A 19,913-nucleotide genomic window follows, 5' to 3' on the forward strand; every position below is an offset into this window, starting at 1 on the left:
TCATCTTTAGTTTCCGAACGGTTTGGCCTCCTACAAACTATTATGACCCCTCTATGGAAAGATGAGACTCCCACTGATTTATAAGGACATGACAGCACATACATTACAAAAACAGATATGTAAAATCCCACCGGGTTTTAAAGAACCTCAATATTTCACAGGTTCGTGTAAATTACGTATTTTTATGCTATTTATGAATGCAAGTTTTATACTAAAATAAAATGACACACAAAAATACAAGTCTATCTGTGACATAAATGAGGAACTGTTCTCTTTGTTCACTTCCATGCGCTCAGAGAAGGATTGTACATTTCAGCACCATGGACAGCGACACGCCCGCTCCACAGGCCACAAAAACGTCAGCTTTCTGTTTTGTTGCTGCATGTCCCACACATCTACTGGACATACAGTACCAGTCAAAAGATCGGACACACCTACTCATTCAAGGCTTTTTCTTTAGTTTTTACTATTTTACCATTAAGAAGGAAACAAGTTCCACAAATTAACTTTAAACAAGGCACACCTGTTCATTGAAATGCATTCCAGGTGACTACCTCATGAAGCTAGTTGCCAAGAGTGTGCAAAGCTGTCATCAAGACAAAGGGTGGCTACTTTGAAGAATCTAAAATCTAAAATATATTTTGATTTGTTTAACACTTTTTTTGTTTACTACGTGTTATTTCATAGTGTTGATGTCTTCACTATTATTATACAATGTAGAAAATAGTAAAAATAAAGAAAAACCCTTGAATGAGTAGGTGTGTCCAAACTTTTGACTGGTACTGTATGTACACTTTAAGTCCAATTTCAAATGGTTTACTTTGACCTCAGATAAAGGGCTATTACTTTTATCATCACTGTCATTATTTCAAAACCATTTGTGCAATGGGGAAGGCGGGCATTTTACATTACCTCATGATTACATTTCAATTTCTTCATGAAATATGATCTGATGTGCTAGCAAGTTTACAACGCATTCACCCATAGCAGAATGCTGGCTACGACTTTAAGAGCTACTCTGTTTTCAGTTGGTTTATATGGTGCTGCGCTGTGCACCAATAGCATGCTTAACTGTACAAAGAGATCTACTCCCTCCTCCAGCCACAGCACAGTAGCCCATACAATGCACAGAGCTGAGAGAGACGGAGCTGTGCTCAGCCATACATTCACAATGGAAGTAGATACTTGGTTAAAAACGAGAGGTGATCAATAACAGTTTCCATGGAATATTTTATTTTAAGCATGTTTTCCACATGTTATTTTTTCGGGATATAGCAACATGAAGAAATTGAGCTTGGAGGAGAGGACGTGCCTCAGTGATTGGAGAGCACTAATGCAATGGCTGTTGTGTTTTTTTTTGTCTTGGAATACAACAGGAGCCGAGATTCGTTATACAGTTCCAGAGGAACTGAGCGTGGGATCCGTGGTTGGAAATATAGCAAAAGATCTGGGTTTGGAAGTATCAGAGATTTCTTTTCGTGAAATGAGGATAGCGTCTGTGGCTGGTAAGCAGTATTTCAGTGTGGATTTAGGTAAGGGCGAGCTGGTTGTAAGCGATAGAATTGACAGAGAAAGTCTGTGCGGACAGAGCGCCAGATGTCTCTTGCCGTTAGAAGTCATAATTGAGAACCCTCTGAAGCTACACAGAGTGGAAGTTGAAATTCAGGATATAAATGATAATGCTCCTCATTTTCAATCATCTGAGCGCACATTGAAAATTGCAGAATCCACTGCCCCAGGTATGCGCTTTTCTTTGGAGAGCGCGCAGGATCCTGACGTTGGCGATAATTCTTTAAAATCTTATACTCTCAGCAAAAACGAACATTTCAGCTTGGAAATAAAGGATCAAGGTGACGGAAGAAAAGTTCCTGAATTACGTCTGGAGAAAGCTCTGGACCGAGAGAATAAGGCTCGACATCAGCTGTTGTTAACCGCCCTTGATGGTGGCTCTCCAGTTAGATCTGGGACCTCACAGATTATAATGATTGTCTTAGATAACAACGATAACAACCCCATATTCGAAAATTCGTTATACAAAGTATCTCTAAACGAAAATACTCCCCAGGGGACGTCTTTCCTTAAAGTCGAGGCAAACGATTTGGACGATGGCCCAAATGGAGAGATCGAATACTCTTTTGGTGACCATACTGCACAGTATGTAAAGGCTTTGTTTGACATTGATCCAAAAACGGGGGAAATGTGTTTGAAGGGTATGCTGGATTACGAGAGCACTCCCTCGTACAGAATCGAAATTATTGCTAAAGACAAAGGCATGCCTGAGATGGAAGGACAGTGCAACGTCCAGATTGATGTCATAGATGTTAATGATAACCCTCCCCAAATTAGCCTCACATCTAAACCAAGCCCAGTGCGCGAGAACGCACCCAACGGGACTGTAGTGGCTTTGATTAGTGCACGGGACCCTGACTCTGGGGACAATGGAAAGGTAACACTACAAATCCCACCAAGCTATCCTTTTACATTGGAACCTTCCATTTCCAATCATTATGCACTAGTCACCAATGGTGTTCTGGACCGTGAGACGTTCCCAGAGTATAGCATAGAGATAACGGCTACTGATGCGGGCTCCCCTCCTCTCACCAGCAAGAAAACTATCCCAGTCCGTATTCTGGATGTAAATGACAATCCACCCAGGTTTCATGACTCTGCGTACACTGTGTACGTCAATGAGAATAACACACCTGGTTATATTATATGCTCCGCGTCCGCATCGGATATGGATTTTGGAGATAATGCCAAGATCTCCTATTCTATATTAGACTCTAAAGTGCAAGACGTGTCTGTCTCCTCCTATATTTACATAAACTCAGATAACGGCAGCATCTACAGCATGCACTCGTTTGACTATGAGAAACTGAAGGTATTTCAGATACATGTCCAGGCAAAGGACCACGGCTCTCCGTCTCTGAGCAGCAACGCCACGGTTCATGTTTTTATCCTGGACCAGAATGACAATGCTCCCGCTGTTATTTACCCTTCTGCTGTCATGGGCTCTGTGTCCCATCAGAATATTCCCCGGTCCGCTAAAGCAGGCCACCTCGCTACTAAGATATCGGCAGTGGACGCAGACTCGGGCCATAACGCCTGGATGTCCTATAGGCTGGTGGAGGCCACAGACTCGTCTCTGTTCAGTGTGAATCTTTACACAGGGGAGGTGAGGACTAAACGCGCTGTTTCAGAGCAGGATGACCCCTCTCAGAGGCTGCTTATAGAGATAAAGGACAATGGGAAACCGGCCCAATCCTCCACAGTCACAGTCAACATTCTGTTGGAGGACGGGCTCCACGAGCCCATCTTGGATTTCCGCCAGAAAACAGTAGAGCCCAGCAAGAAAAACAGTAAAATCACCTTTTATTTGATAATTTCTCTGGCCTCAGTGTCCATGTTGTCTTTGTTGACTTTTCTCATTTTAGTGGTGAAGTGCGTTAGAAACAGTAGGAATAGCTCGAGTTGCTGTATCAGACGGGCTGACTCTGACGGATACAAGAATCCAAACAGAAACCTGCAGATTCAGCTCAACACTGACGGCCCTATCAAGTATGTGGAGGTCCTGGGAGGGGACATGTTGTCTCAAAGCCAGTCCTTCAGGTCGTGTCTCTCTCCAATGTCAGAGTTCAGTGATTTCACCCTCGTTAAGCCCAGCAGCACCACTGACTTTAAGGAGATGATCAACGTGCTTGATGCATCATTACCTGATAGTGCGTGGACGTTCGAGAGCCAGCAGGTGAGCATAGACTGAACCAAACTCTATGGTGACTGACATTCAGTCAGCACTCAACCCTCATGTGCATCATAGGAATGAGGACAGTGCTGTGTTGTTTATTTATAAGCTAATGAATGTGGTACATTATGCATATAAGTCAAAGTCAATTTCAAGCATTTTATTCTAAAAGTGTGCGTTTGTGATGGTATTGGCCTACAATTGTTTCAAATATTGATTGAATTACTAAATTGACCGGCCATATGACAACTCAATTACTTATGTGGGAATTATATGATGATATATGCATTGTTTTAGTTTTTATCCGTGAAGACTCGTCTCCTGCTGCCACAAATAATGATTTACCAGATTTAGCAAAGCTTTTGCATGTTTTTCTCAGAAGACCAAGTGAAAAAGGAAGATAAAGTTGTATTGTATCATCATTATCTCCCTAATATTTTCTTGATTATTTGGGCCCTCTTCATCCTTTACGACAGTAACATGTGTTACTCTTAAAATCAGAACCAGTCTTTTATTGTTAGTGTGTTTGCATGTGACTGTGTGTGCTTGTGAGTGTGTGCGTTTGTGCGTTCGCCTGCACGCGCGGGTATAGCAGATGTGGCACAACGAATAGGGCCCGCATGTATTGTCCTACGATTGGAGAGCTGCCTCTCTTTGTTTGGAGACACAGGCACCTCCTCTGAAAAAAGTTTCCTTTCAGTAGCTATAGGAACTTTGCTTGTGAAGGGAGTCGGTGTTACCTTCTCCTCACTTATTTATTTTTGCAATATGATATTTGAAAGTTATTGAACCTCTAGCAGCCTTCTTTTTAAAAATGTGTGGTTCAAGGATAAAGTAGGATATTTTCCTGACATGAGGAGTTGAACAATGGGAGTTTTGGACGTAAGGAGAAGGGCGGCGGGAAGGCCTGTGCTCTGGCTGTTTCTCTCTGCTTTATACAGCGCATCATTTTCCGCTGAACTTTCTTATTCCGTACTGGAGGAATTAAAACCGGGGGCTTTTGTCGGCGACGTAGCGAAGGCCTTGAGCCTCAACGTACCAATGCTTGTAAACAGAAATCCACGAGTTGTTTCGGAGTCTAATGCCAAGTATTTTGACATGAATGCGAGTGGAGTTTTAGTTGTCAGACAAACCATGGACAGAGAAAGTATTTGTGGATTAACTTTGACATGTTCTCTTACTGTTCAACTTGTTCTTCAGAACCCTCTGGAATTACACCGTGTTGTTGTGGAGATAGTGGATGTAAATGACAATTCTCCTCAGTTTCCATCAGGAAACATTTCTCTTGAAGTGTCTGAGGCGGCCGCGCCGGGCACTAGGTTTCGTTTGGACAGCGCGCAATATCTACATGTAGACATAAACTCATTACGCACATTCACTCTCAGTCCTAACGACTGTTTCATATTGAAACTTGAATCAAAAAGTGATGGCAGCAAATTCCCCGAGTTATTATTGGACAAACCGTTGGACAGGGAAAAGCAGGCAGTGTTTCACCTGCTGCTTACGACTGTAGACGGCAGACAGCCTCCGAAATCAGGGACTACCTCTGTTGTTATTGATATACTAGACGTCAATGACAATGCCCCGGTATTTGACCAACCAATTAAAACTGTTAGTTTATTAGAAAACTCTCCACAGGGCACCTTAGTGACTAAACTCAATGCATCTGATGCTGATTATGGTCTTAATGGAAAGATATCTTACCTCTTTAGTAAGTACACCTCAGAAACAGTGCAGAAACTGTTCATTGTGGATCCCAAAAGTGGTGAAATCCGAGTGAAAGGGGAGGTGGATTATGAAATGGCTGACAATTATGACATCACTGTGCAAGCCAGGGATAGAGGGACTCCTGCCATGGAGTGCTCCTGCCACATTAAAATCAAAATAATAGACGTGAACGACAACAGCCCAAAGATCATCATAAACTCACTATCTAAAATGGTCCAGGAGGACGTGGAATCAGGCACTGTTATAGCTCTGATAAGCATCAGGGACAAGGACGCTGGTAAAAATGGGGAGGTTGACGTCCACATCCCGCCTGAGCTGCCATTTAGGTTGATATCCCCCTTTGAGGAGCACTACACCCTGGTGACAGACGGCCCTTTGGACAGAGAGGCTGTGTCTGAATACACCATCACCGTGACAGCCACAGACTCCGGCTCTCCCCCTCACTCTGCACAACAGTCCTTTGTGATCGCTCTTTCAGATGTAAATGACAACACCCCCATCTTCTCCCAGTTCTCCTACTCTGTTGATATAACGGAGAACAATACCCCTGGTGCTCTCATTCTGACTGTGTCTGCATTCGACCAGGACCTGGGCCAGAACGCTCACCTCTCCTTCTCCATCCTGGAGAGTGAGGTGCAAGGCTCGCCTGTGTCCTCTTTTGTCTACATAAACTCTGACAACGGGAACCTGTATGCCATGCGAGCCCTCGACCACGAGCAGATGAATGTGTTCTGGGTGCAGGTGCAGGTTAGGGATGCAGGGACACCTGTACAGAGCTCCAACGTGACTGTGCATGTGTTTGTGATTGATGAAAATGACCACTCTCCTGCCCTGATCTACCCCGCTCCGCCCCCAGACGGTGTGCTGCAGCTGTCTGTGCCCCACTCGGCTAGCGTAGGCCACCTGGTCAACAGGGTGGTGTGTGTGGACCCAGACAGTGGGCACAACGCCTGGCTCTTCTACAGCCTCTCTGGGAGGGATGCAGGGCTCTTCCATGTAGGGGCCCACAGCGGGGAACTGAGAACAGCCCGTAGATTTGAGGAGGAAGATGCTACGTTCACTATAATAGTGCTGGTGCAGGACAATGGCAAGCCCGCTCTCTCCACCAGTGTGCCAGTCAATATCACTGTGTCTGAGAAGGGTGCAGACACGTCCTCTCAGGTCAGGAGGGCTCCCTCCAGGCAACAGAGTGGGGGGTCTGGCCTCACCCTGGCTCTGATTGGCTGTCTGACCTGCATCTCAGTTGTGTGTTTGGTGGCAATCATTGCCATGGTGATGCGCTGGATGAGATACAGAGGATACCTGACTTGGTTGGGCCTGGGCACCAGGCAGGCCCTTCACTCCCGCTCTCATGAACACCTCCACCTGCAGCTCAACAAAGATGGGCCGTTGCGCTACGTGAAGGTGGTGGGGGGGCCTCAGGAGCCATACACACGCACCTACAGGCCATGTTACCCCACCCTCTCCAGCAGTGACAGGGACTTTGTGTTCGTTAAGACTCCCAAGATGAACCAGAACACTCTGAGTGTAACCCTCACCAACAAACACACTAGCAAAGCCAAAAAGGTGAGAGTTCTCTCAAAATGAATACTGTATGAATTTAAGTTGGCAGAAGAGACCTGACTTAAACATGACTGTGTATTTGTGTTAGTGAATGTGTGTGGAGGTTTAATTGTAAAGCACTTGTGGTTACCTCTCAGGAAAGTACAAAGTGATTTAATTGTGTTGAACTCTCAGGAAACGACAGACTGTTTTGTTTGGGGTTGATTAAGTGCTTAAATCACAGTGAATCCCCTTGTCTGCCTGGGAGGAGGCTGAATATTTTATATGACTGCTGGGAAAACCTCTCTGTAGTAGACATGCTATTACAGTGAGAGTGTTCTCTCTCAACATGTGTTCCTGTCCACAGTGACAGGGATGGGGACATGGTGAGTAGGATGTGGGGTATGTGGCGGTACAGGTCATATAATGAGGATATTAGGGTCAGCTGTTGACCTTAGACTACTTATTGAATGAGGTGAAGCTAATAGATAGGGGTTGTTGCCCTGAACCCATAGCCAGTAGCCACCTCTCATGACCTCATCAAACAGTGTCTCCCTCTCTCTCTGTCTGACTGTGATTCATCCCTTTAGTTGGCAACACTCTGAGTCAAGGCTCAGTCATACTTAGATGGAAACAGACCTTCATAGAGAGAATAGCCTTTTACTGTATACTGAAAGGATGCCAGAATGGTTGACCTGCTTTTAACCAGACCTACACTACCAGTCAAAAGTTTGGACACTACTTATTCAAGGGTTTTTCTTTATTTTTACTATTTTTTACATTGTAGAATAATAGTGAAGACATCAACACTATGAAATAACACATATGGAATCATGTAGTAACCAAAAAAGTGTTAAACAAATCAAAATATATTTTTTATTTAAGATTCTTTAAATAGCCACCCTTTGCCTTGATGACAGCTTTGCACACTCTTGGCATTATCTCAACCAGCTTCACGAGGTAGTCACCTGGAATGCATTTAAATTAACAGGTGTGCCTTCTTAAAAGTTAATTTGTGGAATTTATTTCCTTCTTAATGTGTTTGGGCCATTCATTTGTCTTGTGACAAGGTAGGTGGGGTATACAGAAGATAGCCCTATTTGGTAAAAGACCAAGTCGATATTATGGCAAGAGTTTCTTAAAGTGCAGTCGCAAAAAACATCAATCGCTATGATGAAACGGGCTCTCATGAGGACCGCCACAGGAATGGAAAACCCAGAGTTACCTCTGCTGCAGATGATAAGTTCATTAGAGTTACCAGCCTCAGAAATTGCAGCCCAAATAAATGCTTCACAGAGTTCAAGTAACAGACTCATCTCAACATCAACTGTTCTGAGGGGATTGTGTGAATCAGGCCTTCATGGTCGAATTGCTGCAAAGAAACCACTACTAAAGGACACCAATAAGAAGAAGAGACCTGCTTGGGCCAAGAAACACAAGCAATAGACATTAGACCGCTGGAAATGTGTCCTTTGGTCTGGAGTCCAAATTGGAGATTTTTGGTTCCAACCACGCTGTCTTTGTGAGACGCGGTGTGGGTGTATGGATTATCTCCGCATGTGTAGTTCCCACCGTAAAGCATGGAGGAGGAGGTGTTATGGTGTGGGGGTGCTTTGCTGGTGACACTGTCTGTGATTTATTTAGAATTCAAGGCACACTTAACCAGCATGGCTACCACAGCATTCTGAAGTGATACGCCAGCCTATCTGGTTTAGGCTTAGTGGGACAATCATTTGTTTTTCAACAGAACAATGACCCAACACACCTCCTGGCTGTGTAAGGGCTATTTTACCAAGAAGGAGAGTGATGGAGTGCTGCATCAGATGGCCTGACCTCCACAATCCCCCGACCTCAACCCAGTTGAGAAGGTTTGGGATGAGTCGGACCGCAGAGTGAAGGAAAAGCAGCCAACAAGTGCTCAGCATATGTGGGAACTCCTTCAAGACTGTTGGAAAAGCATTCCAGGTGAAGCTGGTTGAGGGAATGCCAAGAGTGTGCAAAGCTGTCATCAAGGCAAAGGGTGGCCATTTGAAGAATCTCAAACATAAAATATATTTTGATTCGTTTAACACTTTTTTGGTTAATACATGATTCCATATGTGTTATTTCATAGTTTTGATGTCTTCACTATTATTCTACAATGTAGAAAATAGTAAAAAAATAAAGAAAAATCCTGGAATGAGTAGGTGTGTCCAAACTTTTGACTGGTACTGTATATTTGTCATATCACTGATCATCTCTGTGTACTGAACTGTATGACTCCTTAAAGCTTCATATAAAACTACAGTAATAACTGTTGCATGGCACGTCACCCTTCATAGAGAGTATTCCAGTGTATGAGAGCATTACAGTGCTGGCCGAAGGGCTTCTCTAGGCTGCAGGCCGGGCAGTGCTCTGTCCTTTTAATCCAGCCCAGGGTTTAGAGGATCAGTGGGGCAGGGCAGGGTTGCAGATTACTGCCCCACTGACAGACTCTCTCTGACAGGCAGCACTGGCCAGTAGCACAGCCCTACTAAACCCATGGATGGAGCCTGGCTTTGGCTAATGATCTAGGGTGTTGAATTAGATATATTATATCCTAATCTACAGCAGATAAAGCTTGAGTGGTCCGCTTTTTTTGTCAATATGTTGGGAGAACTCTAGTTAAAGTTTTAGCATTATTAAGCTTGCTTTGAAGTTGCCTGTAACAGGAGTATGTTTGATGAGCCTTCCTCTCAGCGGACTCGCTCAAGCACATCACTGACAGAATAGCTTGTTCAATAATTCACACACATTCTCTCCCACTGCTTTCTCTATCACTCTATCTTACTCTCCTCTCCCCATGGCCCTGTAACATTTTCTTTCTTCTTGGCCAACTGAAGGGCAAAATGGTTTCCAGTGCTGATGACTGAAGATGACATGCCTCCATAGACATCAGTGGAGTCTGTCACTGCATTATCTTTTCTCTCCTCTCTCCCTCCAGCAAAAACCACCCAACAATGACTGGCGCTTTACCCAGCAGGGACAAAGACCTGGACCCAGTGGGTAAGTGTTCAGCTTCTTTAAATAAACACAGTACACACACACGCACACACACACACACACGCACACACACACGCACACACACACACACACACACACACACACACACACACACACACACACACACACACACACACACACACACACACACACACACACACACACACACACACACACACACACACACACACACACACACAGACGTCCCTCATACGTATACACATTCACACTTGCATGTTACTTACTGTGAATTAATCATGTGTGCCTATGATATGCATTCCATTGAAAGTTCTAAAGACTAAGGCAGTTGTGTGTTTGAACAGACAGTACACATTGGTGCCCCACTACTCTACGCACAGATCCAATAACACTGGCACTACTGACCGGCTGAATAATGGGTAATAAGATGGCTGTTATACAGTAGTTGTGTTAGTAGAGTACTACTAGTAGAAGTGATTTATCGATATGTTGTGTGAGTGTGGTTAGAGGTACACTACAGCAGGGGTATGGGCAACCCTCTGGTTGTGGTAGTCTTGTGAGTATAAGGCCTACCTTAGATTAGCAATGTCTTTCACACTAGAACCTTAATAAAGCATTGTCTTTTCAGACTGCAATGGTAGTTGTAGATGTGACATATGCTGCCTCATTGCTTTTGTAAAAGATGCTTGGATTATCTCACACATCTTGGTTAACAGACCGTGGCTCCATTGGTGGAGAAACTGTTGCGCAGCTGAGTGTCTTGGCGTTATTAGCCACTGATTACATACTGTATAATTCATAGAAAGTGTCATAGTAGATTCCTTAACATATAGACAATGACTTGTAATAAGTAATTGTCCAATTTCAATTTTGTGCTGGCACAAATTAGAATGTGAGAAACTATGTACACTATATATACAAAAGTATGTGGACACCCCTTCAAATGAGTGGATTCGGCTATTTCAGCCACACCTGTCGCTGACAGGTGTATAAAATCGAGCACACAGCCATGCAATATCCATAGACAAACATTGGCAGTAGAATGGCTAAAGAGCTCAGTGACTTTCAACGTGGCACGGTCATAGGATGCCACCTTTCCAAGAAGTCAGTCTGTCAAATCTCTGCCCTGCTAGAGCTGCCCCGGTCAACTGTAAGTGCTGTTATTGTGAAGTGGAAACGTCTCGGAGCAACAACAACTAAGCCGCGAAGTGGTAGGCCACACAATCTCACAGAACGGGACCTCCGAGTGCTGAATAAAAAATGGTCTGTCCTCGGTTGAAACACTCACTACCGAGTTCCAAACTGACTCTGGAAGCAAGGTCAGCACAATAACTGTTCGTCGGGAGCTTCATGAAATGGGTTTCCATGGCCGAGCCCCTGCACACAAGCCTAAGATCACCATGCGCAATGCCAAGCGTTGGCTGGAGTGGTGTAAAGCTTGCCGTCATTGGACTCTGGAGCAGTGGAAACGCATTCTCTGGAGGGATGAATCACACTTCACCATCTGGCAGTCCGAAGGACAAAACTGGGTTTGGCGGATGCCAGGAGAACACTACCTGCCCCAATGCATAATCCCAACTGTAGAGTTTGGTGGAGGTGGAATAATGGTCTGGGGCTGTTTTTCATGGTTTGGGCTAGGCCCCTTAGTTCCAGTGAAGGGAAATCTTAACGCTACATCATATAATGACATTCTAGACGATTCTGTGCTTCCAACTTTGTGGCAACAGTTTGGGGAAGGCCTTTTCCTGTTTCAGCATGACAATGCCCCCATGCACAAAGCAAGGTCCATACATAAATAGTTTGTTGAGATCGGTGTAGAAGAACTTGACTGGCCTGCACAGAGCCCTGACCTCAACCCCATCGAACACCTTTGGGATGAATTGGAACGCCGACTGCGAGCCAGGCCTAATCGCCCAACATCGGTGCCCGACCTCACTAATGCTCTTGTGACTGAATGGAAGCACGTCCCCGCAGCAATGTTCCAACATCTAGTGGAAAGCCTTCCCAGAAGAGTGGGGGCTGTTATAGCAGCAAAGGGGGGACCAACTCCATAATAATGCCCATGATTTGGAATAAGATGTTCGACGAGCAGGTTTCCACATACTTTTGGTCATGTAGTGTAGTTAAATAGATAGAAACTGAACATGAACCTGGTTGGCTAATGAAGGAGTCCATCTGACTGCCATTGGACTGAAAGAATGAGAGGTGATCGTCTGTGTTTCAGCACGTACAGGTACAGCACCAGCACCCAGCAGAGATGGACACCGTACGGCAAGGCGAGGTAGAGTAGAGTGGCTTTGCTGAATGTGCTGCTGTTTGACAGGCTGTAGGCTTGGTGGAGCTGTGTGTAGTCAAGCTTGGCTTCTGGCTGTTGAGCGTGTGGTAATCTGTACATGCTCTTGCGGTCTAGCTGTGTATTTGAAATGGGTCGAGGCTTTGTAGAGGTGTTTGTAGATGTGCAAAGCTCAGCATCGTTCCGTAGTCTGTGTTTTATACTTGGGTTTGTGGGCTTCGCTGAACTGTCTAGTTTGTCCTTTTATTCGTAGCGTAGATTTCCATGTTCCTGTGGTTCTGTTGGTCTGTTTCTGTCTATCTGTGTGTGAGTGTATGTGTGTAAGCTTGCGCGCATGTGTGTGTGTGTGTGTGTGTGTGTGTGTGTGTGTGTGTGTGTTACTGACTCCCCTATGGCTTTAATAAACCCAACAAACTAAATTAAACATTTTCTCTCCAATCCTACATTGTAGATTTGACCAGTGGCAAATTAAGGTATTGAGAAGGACAATGATAGTATCCGATCAACTTAATCCAGTTTCTTATTGATGAGAAATACATACATTCTCTCCTCTCTCCCATCCCCCTCTTTTTTCTCTCTCTCTCTGTCTCACTTTCCCACCCACACTGTAACACATAGTGTTATGATGAGTTTCTATGGTATCAAGTATTTCATGATGCAAGAAGATATTTAACACTTAGCTGGGGAGTTCATATACAGTGGGGAAAAAAAGTATTTAGTCAGCCACCAATTGTGCAAGTTCTCCCACTTAAAAAGATGAGAGAGGCCTGTAATTTTCATCATAGGTACACGTCAACTATGACAGACAAAATGAGAAAAAAAAATCCAGAAAATCACATTGTAGGATTTTTAATGAATGTATTTGCAAATTATATGGTGGAAAATAAGTATTTGGTCAATAACAAAAGTTTCTCAATACTTTGTTATATACCCTTTGTTGGCAATGACACAGGTCAAACGTTTTCTGTAAGTCTTCACAAGGTTTTCACACACTGTTGCTGGTATTTTGGCCCATTCCTCCATGCAGATCTCCTCTAGAGCAGTGATGTTTTGAGGCTGTCGCTGGGCAACACGGACTTTCAACTCCCTCCAAAGATTTTCTATGGGGTTGAGATCTGGAGACTGGCTAGGCCACTCCAGGACCTTGAAATGCTTCTTACGAAGCCACTCCTTCGTTGCCCGGGCGGTGTGTTTGGGATCATTGTCATGCTGAAAGACCCAGCCACGTTTCACCTTCAATGCCCTTGCTGATGGAAGGAGGTTTTCACTCAAAATCTCACGATACATGGCCCCATTCATTCTTTCCTTTACACGGAACAGTCGTCCTGGTCCCTTTGCAGAAAAACAGCCCCAAAGCATGATGTTTCCACCCCCATGCTTCACAGTAGGTATGGTGTTCTTTGGATGCAACTCAGCATTCTTTGTCCTCCAAACACGACGAGTTGAGTTTTTACCAAAAAGTTATATTTTGGTTTCATCTGACCATATGACATTCTCCCAAACCTCTTCTGGATCATCCAAATGCACTCTAGCAAACTTCAGACGGGCCTGGACATGTACTGGCTTAAGCAGGGGGACACGTCTGGCACTGCAGGATTTGAGTCCCTGGCGGCGTAGTGTGTTACTGATGGTAGGCTTTGTTACTTTGGTCCCAGCTCTCTGCAGGTCATTCACTAGGTCCCCCTGTGTGGTTCTGGGATTTTGCTCACCGTTCTTGTGATCATTTTGACCCCACGGGGTGAGATCTTGCGTGGAGCCCCAGATCGAGGGAGATTATCAGTGGTCTTGTATGTCTTCCATTTCCTAATAATTGCTCCCACAGTTGATTTCTTCAAACCAAGAATGCTTACCTATTGCAGATTCAGTCTTCCCAGCCTGGTGCAGGTCTACAATTTTGTTGCTGGTGTCCTTTGACAGCTCTTTGGTCTTGGCCATAGTGGAGTTTGGAGTGTGAATGTTTGAGGTTGTGGACAGGTGTCTTTTATACTGATAACAAGTTCAAACAGGTGCCATTAATACAGGTAACGAGTGGAGGACACAGGAGCCTCTTAAAGAAGAAGTTACAGGTCTGTGAGAGCCAGAAATCTTGCTTGTTTGTAGGTGACCAAATACTTATTTTCCACCATAATTTCCAAATAAAATCATTAAAAATCCTACAATGTGATTTTCTGGATTTTTTTTCCTCAATTTGTCTGTCATAGTTGACGTGTACCTATGATGAAAATTACAGGCCTCTCTCATCTTTTTAAGTGGGAGAACTTGCACAATTGGTGGCTGACTAAATACTTTTTCCCCCCACTGTAAATATTGAATAGGTACCATGGTTCGTTATAACAAAAGGACAGTGCTTTGCCTCTTGCCATTCCAAACTACTGAACAAAGAAACCATATCATTTATATACCCTCTGTTACACATTTCTTCAACCACATCTGGTAACCATCGGTGGGCACTCTCTTGTCTGATGTTATTCCCTTATACCCCCAAGTCAGTATATCATATCCATTGATCATTCTAAGATATACATCAGTAATCTCCCTTGACAGAATGGAATCCATGGCCCCCCAGACTGAGAGGCGCCAAGTCACTTTCTACTAAATTCAACCTGGTTCCCACCACACTATGAAAACATCATAACACATAGCATGGATACAAGGCACATAGCATGGGTACAAGGCACATAGTATGCGAACAGCACCCGAACAGCTCAGTTAGTCTCTACTCTGTGTCTGCTTGCGTATTATGGGTCTGTGCTACCGATTAACATGTATAGCGCTTACTGATCCAATGTCTTCTCCCAGCCTCCATCTTCTCTGTGCTCTTTGATGCAGGTGCTCACTCAAAATGGCTTCTGGAGGCTTGGTGTCGCCATGCTGACAATCATGATGGGAGGAGAGTGTCCTCGTGTGTGTGTGTTTGTGAGAGAGAGAGAGGTTTAGATTATGTGAGAGTGTATGTGTTCATGAGAGAGAGAGAGTCACAGTGGAAGAGAGAGTTTTGAGTGTATCTCTTATACTAACTCCTCCCCTTCCTCTCCTCCAGAGCCGGCCCCCATCCTGAGGGGGCAGGTGGTGCCGTAGTTGGAACAGGACCCTGGCCCAACCCCCCCACTGAGGCTGAACAGCTCCAGGCTCTGATGGCTGCTGCCAACGGTGAGTCTGCGGCCTACATCTCCCCAAAATCCCCTTTCCTTCTCTCTGTCTTCAGCTACCTCACAAGGTTACCTCCATCGATAGCTGTATGGGAGGGAGGGAGGGAGGGAGGGATGGGGAGAGAAAGAAAGAGAGAGAGAGAGAGAGAGAGAGAGAGAGAGCATCTGTTCATGCATTCTAACAGGGAGGGCTGGTGACACTGAAGTATCTCTGTTCTCTGTTGAGGACTGATACTGCATACAGACGGGGAGATGGAGAGCTCTCTGCCACTTGGTACAGCTACAGAGAGAGCCCTGTTGGAGAGCAGCATCTCATTCACTAGATTCTTAGTTCATACGGCTTGATTCGATCAGAGTGGCAGTTGATAAGGAAACAACACATCCTTCCTCTGTGTGCCTCCATTAGGATACACAGAGAGAGAGTGGCTGCCAAGTACACATGTATAGACCCCAGTGTGTCTCAACAGTCCCTGTGTATGAATGAACCAATGCATGAGGACTATGGGACACAGAGCTCTTTGTTTCAATGCTCCATAGCTGCAGTCACCCAGAAACCTGCACGCTGCCTCTCTCTCTATTAGTGTGCAATCAGTCAGTCTAATCCTCAATTACAAATTATATTTCATGAAATCTGAATATGCTGCGTGTAGTTGTTTACATCTGTTCTGTGTGAGAGAGCGGAGGTTCAATATGCTGTGAGTCTGGGGGAGGGGAGGGGCTGGCTCAGAACAGTGCTGAGCTGGAGCTGCAATGCAGTGCAGGAAAGACCCTCAGTTAGTAGAGTTCCTCTCTGTTCACAGCATCACAACACACCCAGCTATAACCCTCTCTACCTCCCTCCCTTCTTTCTCTCAGAGGTGAGTGACGCGACAGCAACCCTTGGCCCTCGCTACAATGCCCAGTTCCCCATGCAGCATGTGCCCGATTACCGCCAGAACGTCTACATCCCCGGCAGCACGGCCACCCTGACGGCCAACCCCCAGCAGATGATGCCCCAGCAGGCCTTGCAGGGCCCACCTCAGGTCATACCCCAGGTGGACATCCCCAACGCTGGCCAGACCCCCGCCAGCAAGAAGAAGTCCACCAAGAAGGACAAGAAGTAAGCCAAGCTAACACCAAGCCCCATCGCCACAGAAACCAAGACCCTGCCCCCCCATACTACAGAGTATCCTCTCTCATTGGAAGCCTTGATCTTTGTTTTTCTTAAACCATTCAATCTGATAGTCCCAGCATTTTGGATGTTAGTGAGCATATGTCACTTTGCAAATGTTTGTTATGGGCATTCACTGTACTTCTTGCTTCTATGGTCATCACAGCTTACTTCAGGCAGAGGTTATTGGTGTGTTGTATGTGGGGTGGGAGGGGGAGGAAGACTACATTAGATGTGTATTGGATCCAGATGGATTTCAGGGACCTGGAATTCATGTAGTGACCTAGCTCTGTATTATAGCATTCTAAAGAAAATCAAAAAAAAAAAAAACAATCTAATGGTTTGTTTTATTAAACCATTTGATGTTTCTCGAAAATGACAAGTAGTTGCTTCTTATGGTGACACAAATTACACGTACACCTTTTTGTTAGGCTTCTTTAGAGAACTTGTTTTAGCTCTTTTAAGGGATGAAATAGACAAGACGCATGATTCATCCTTAAGATGAAGAACCACAGAAGATTACACTAACATACATTTGAAGAAAGAGACTAGCTCAATTTCATCACAAAAGTACCAATGTCATGAGAATGCATACTGTAGCGTTAACATTTTAAAATGCCTCTAAGGTTCAATTTAGTTATTTGACTAGTAAGCAAAATAACAGATGCTGATTTAATGTTACTTACAATGGTGACCATCAAAGTATATCCAGCTGCTTTTTAAAATCTTGCCCAAGCAGGATTCTGTGGTTATTTAGATCATTTGAGCCACGATTGTAACCTTTTTCCATCATTATTGGTAGAATCCTGTAGAGTGGCATTAAAGCTTAACTTTGTTCATATAATGTAACATTGTAAAGATCGATCAGTGTTTTTTTGACTTAGAACCAGCATTATTTAGATATTGTGTCAGCGTTGTTGTAACGTTGTATCAGCATTATGCCGGGCTGGCCCTGTGTGATTGGCTCTGCACTGTGGACTTCTCTAAGGCTCATAGACAGAGTCCTGTGACCACGTCCCCAGGGTTGGGTGTGTGGTAAGGGCAGAGGGAGGGGATAGGGTTGCCAGTCTTTGTCCTCTTGCCACATGTACAGTATCTCTCCGGCTTTGACAGCCTGTAAATGTGCTCTCATCACGTCTTCAGTTCTCAGTCTTAATTCCTCAGTTCTCTAAGGAGAACCTTGACCAGACCACATGTTCAGTACACTACAACTCCATGCACTGGATGTTCTGTAAGGACAGTTTACAGAAGCCTCTGGAGAAGCCTTGTAGCGGCATTCAGGGCCATATCAGGACCATGGACAGAGACCACCTCCCGCTCCCCCTCCTAGCAGCAGTCTGGGGCACAGATAATGTTTTCAGCCCATCCTTTAACCTGCCATCCCCCCAGATGCACAGACACTCTGCCCCCATGTAAATAAGACACATAGCTAGTCTGTATGAATCTTAGAGAGACACATCACTCTCTCACAACAACCACACAGCTGGCTAGTACTGGAATGTTTCGAATATTTTTCAACTAAAAAAAATCTGATTTAAAAAATGAAAGAAATAAGTGTTTCAGATTAAATGTAGTAGTGTAGTGACTAAGAGTTGAGCTCGCTGACTTAACCAAGCTGTAAATAAAACTAAAACTTTAAAAGACAGTCGTAGCTAGAGGCTTGTGAAATTTGTTGTGCATATTTTTGTGTTTTCTCTCTATCGCATTCTTTCTTTGGTCACTCCAAACTTTAAAGCATAACACACAACACTTAAATGTCTTTAAAGTGTGATTCCATTTCCCTGTACCTCTTCCTGTGTTTGTGACTTTAATCAATTGTTATGCTACTGGAATGCCACCCTTGCTCATATGAATATAAATATATATGCATCTTCTGCTGGAATAATCCTCTATATTCTATTGTATTATCTTTCGTATTAAATTGCTTAGCGCTTCTCCCTGTTACACTCTTATTTTATACGCTAATATTTATATTGCTGTTTATTTGTTTGTTTTTTTGTTTACTCTTTGAACACTGACATTTCCAAATAAAAATGTATTCTAAAATCATGTCTTCTCTTTAGTATTGGTAGTATTTTACTGATGAATGATGTTCTGTTAGCTGGCAGGAGGCAGGGGATTATAATAGCTAATGGCAGCGTCCGTATTGGAGCCTGTCTGTTGGACTGAACTGGTGCCATGGCTCTGCTAGAAGTAATCCACTCTTTGTTCAGCACAGTTTAGCCACAGACGGTGGAGTGGAGCGGGACCCTAATCCAATACCTACCCTCACACATGCCTAGTCTTTTCCCCTTTATAACATTCTAAACCTCACACATGCCTAGTCTTTCCCCCTTTATAACATTCTAAACCTCACACATGCCTAGTCTTTTCCCCTTTATAACATTCTAAACCTCACACATGCTTAGTCTTTCCCCCTTTATAACATTCTAAACCTCACACATGCCTAGTCTTTCCCCCTTTATAACATTCTAAACCTCACACATGCTTAGTCTTTCCCCCTTTATAACATTCTAAACCTCACACATGCTTAGTCTTTCCCCCTTTATAACATTCTAAACCTCACACATGCCTAGTCTTTCCCCCTTTATAACATTCTAAACCTCACACATGCCTAGTCTTTCCCCCTTTATAACATTCTAAACCTCACACATGCTTAGTCTTTCCCCCTTTATAACATTCTAAACCTCACACACACCTAGTTTTCCCCTTTTATAACATGCTAAACTTTACACACGTCCCCTAGCATTCTAAACCTCACACATACTTAATAAGGTCCCTTGGCAACTCAGCATGTAGCAAGACCATCAATATAAGTGTGTCTCCGCAGCTCATATATTGACAACATAGAACGACATGTGTGTGATCGATCCCAGTCCATTTTCCCCTCTATGCTCGGAAATCTCCTTTCAACCTAGATCAGCAGTTCTGTGGGCTCTTTAAATCCATAGAGCTCTGAATCAGATCTGACCCATTTTTCAGCCCACATTTAATCAACTGGGGAATGTGAAGGCAGAAAGACGTCAGAGAGACGTGAAACAGAATAGGGCTCCATAGAGATTTAGGAAGTAGATCATAAACTCAAAGCCGTTTACAGTTATATTGCCTTCAGAGGACAGAGCCATGACCTGCAGGGGAATGAGTTACCCGGAACTGTGGAAACTTTACAATGCCATTATAATGAATTACATCCTAATGATTTATGTCATCTTTCAACAACTCAGATTTTAAAGTATGAGAACATACATAATGCCTTGATATATACAATCATATGCTGCTTGATTTAATATCAAATACAGTGGCCTTGTT

General features: G+C 44.1%; 1 protein-coding gene across 42 annotated transcripts in view; it reads left to right on the top strand.

The window, feature by feature from the left end:
- LOC121579882 (protocadherin gamma-C5-like) overlaps positions 1–18,653 on the top strand; it is a 189,514-nt gene extending 170,861 nt beyond the window's left edge. For 17 of the 42 annotated variants that reach the window (XM_045224387.1, XM_041894835.2, XM_045224383.1 and 14 more), the window contains 5 exons: positions 9,975–10,036; positions 10,357–10,431; positions 12,237–12,293; positions 15,346–15,455; positions 16,310–18,653. In XM_045224387.1, the coding sequence (XP_045080322.1) occupies positions 9,975–10,036; positions 10,357–10,431; positions 12,237–12,293; positions 15,346–15,455; positions 16,310–16,557 (552 nt within the window). In that variant the 3' untranslated portion in view covers positions 16,558–18,653. The other 25 variants (XM_041894842.2, XM_045224401.1, XM_045224399.1 and 22 more) reach the window with 9 other exon arrangements.
- Positions 18,654–19,913: the final 1,260 nt, after the last annotated feature.

Source organism: Coregonus clupeaformis, chromosome 13 (assembly GCF_020615455.1).
Source record: "Coregonus clupeaformis isolate EN_2021a chromosome 13, ASM2061545v1, whole genome shotgun sequence".
Classification (NCBI taxonomy): domain Eukaryota; kingdom Metazoa; phylum Chordata; class Actinopteri; order Salmoniformes; family Salmonidae; genus Coregonus; species Coregonus clupeaformis.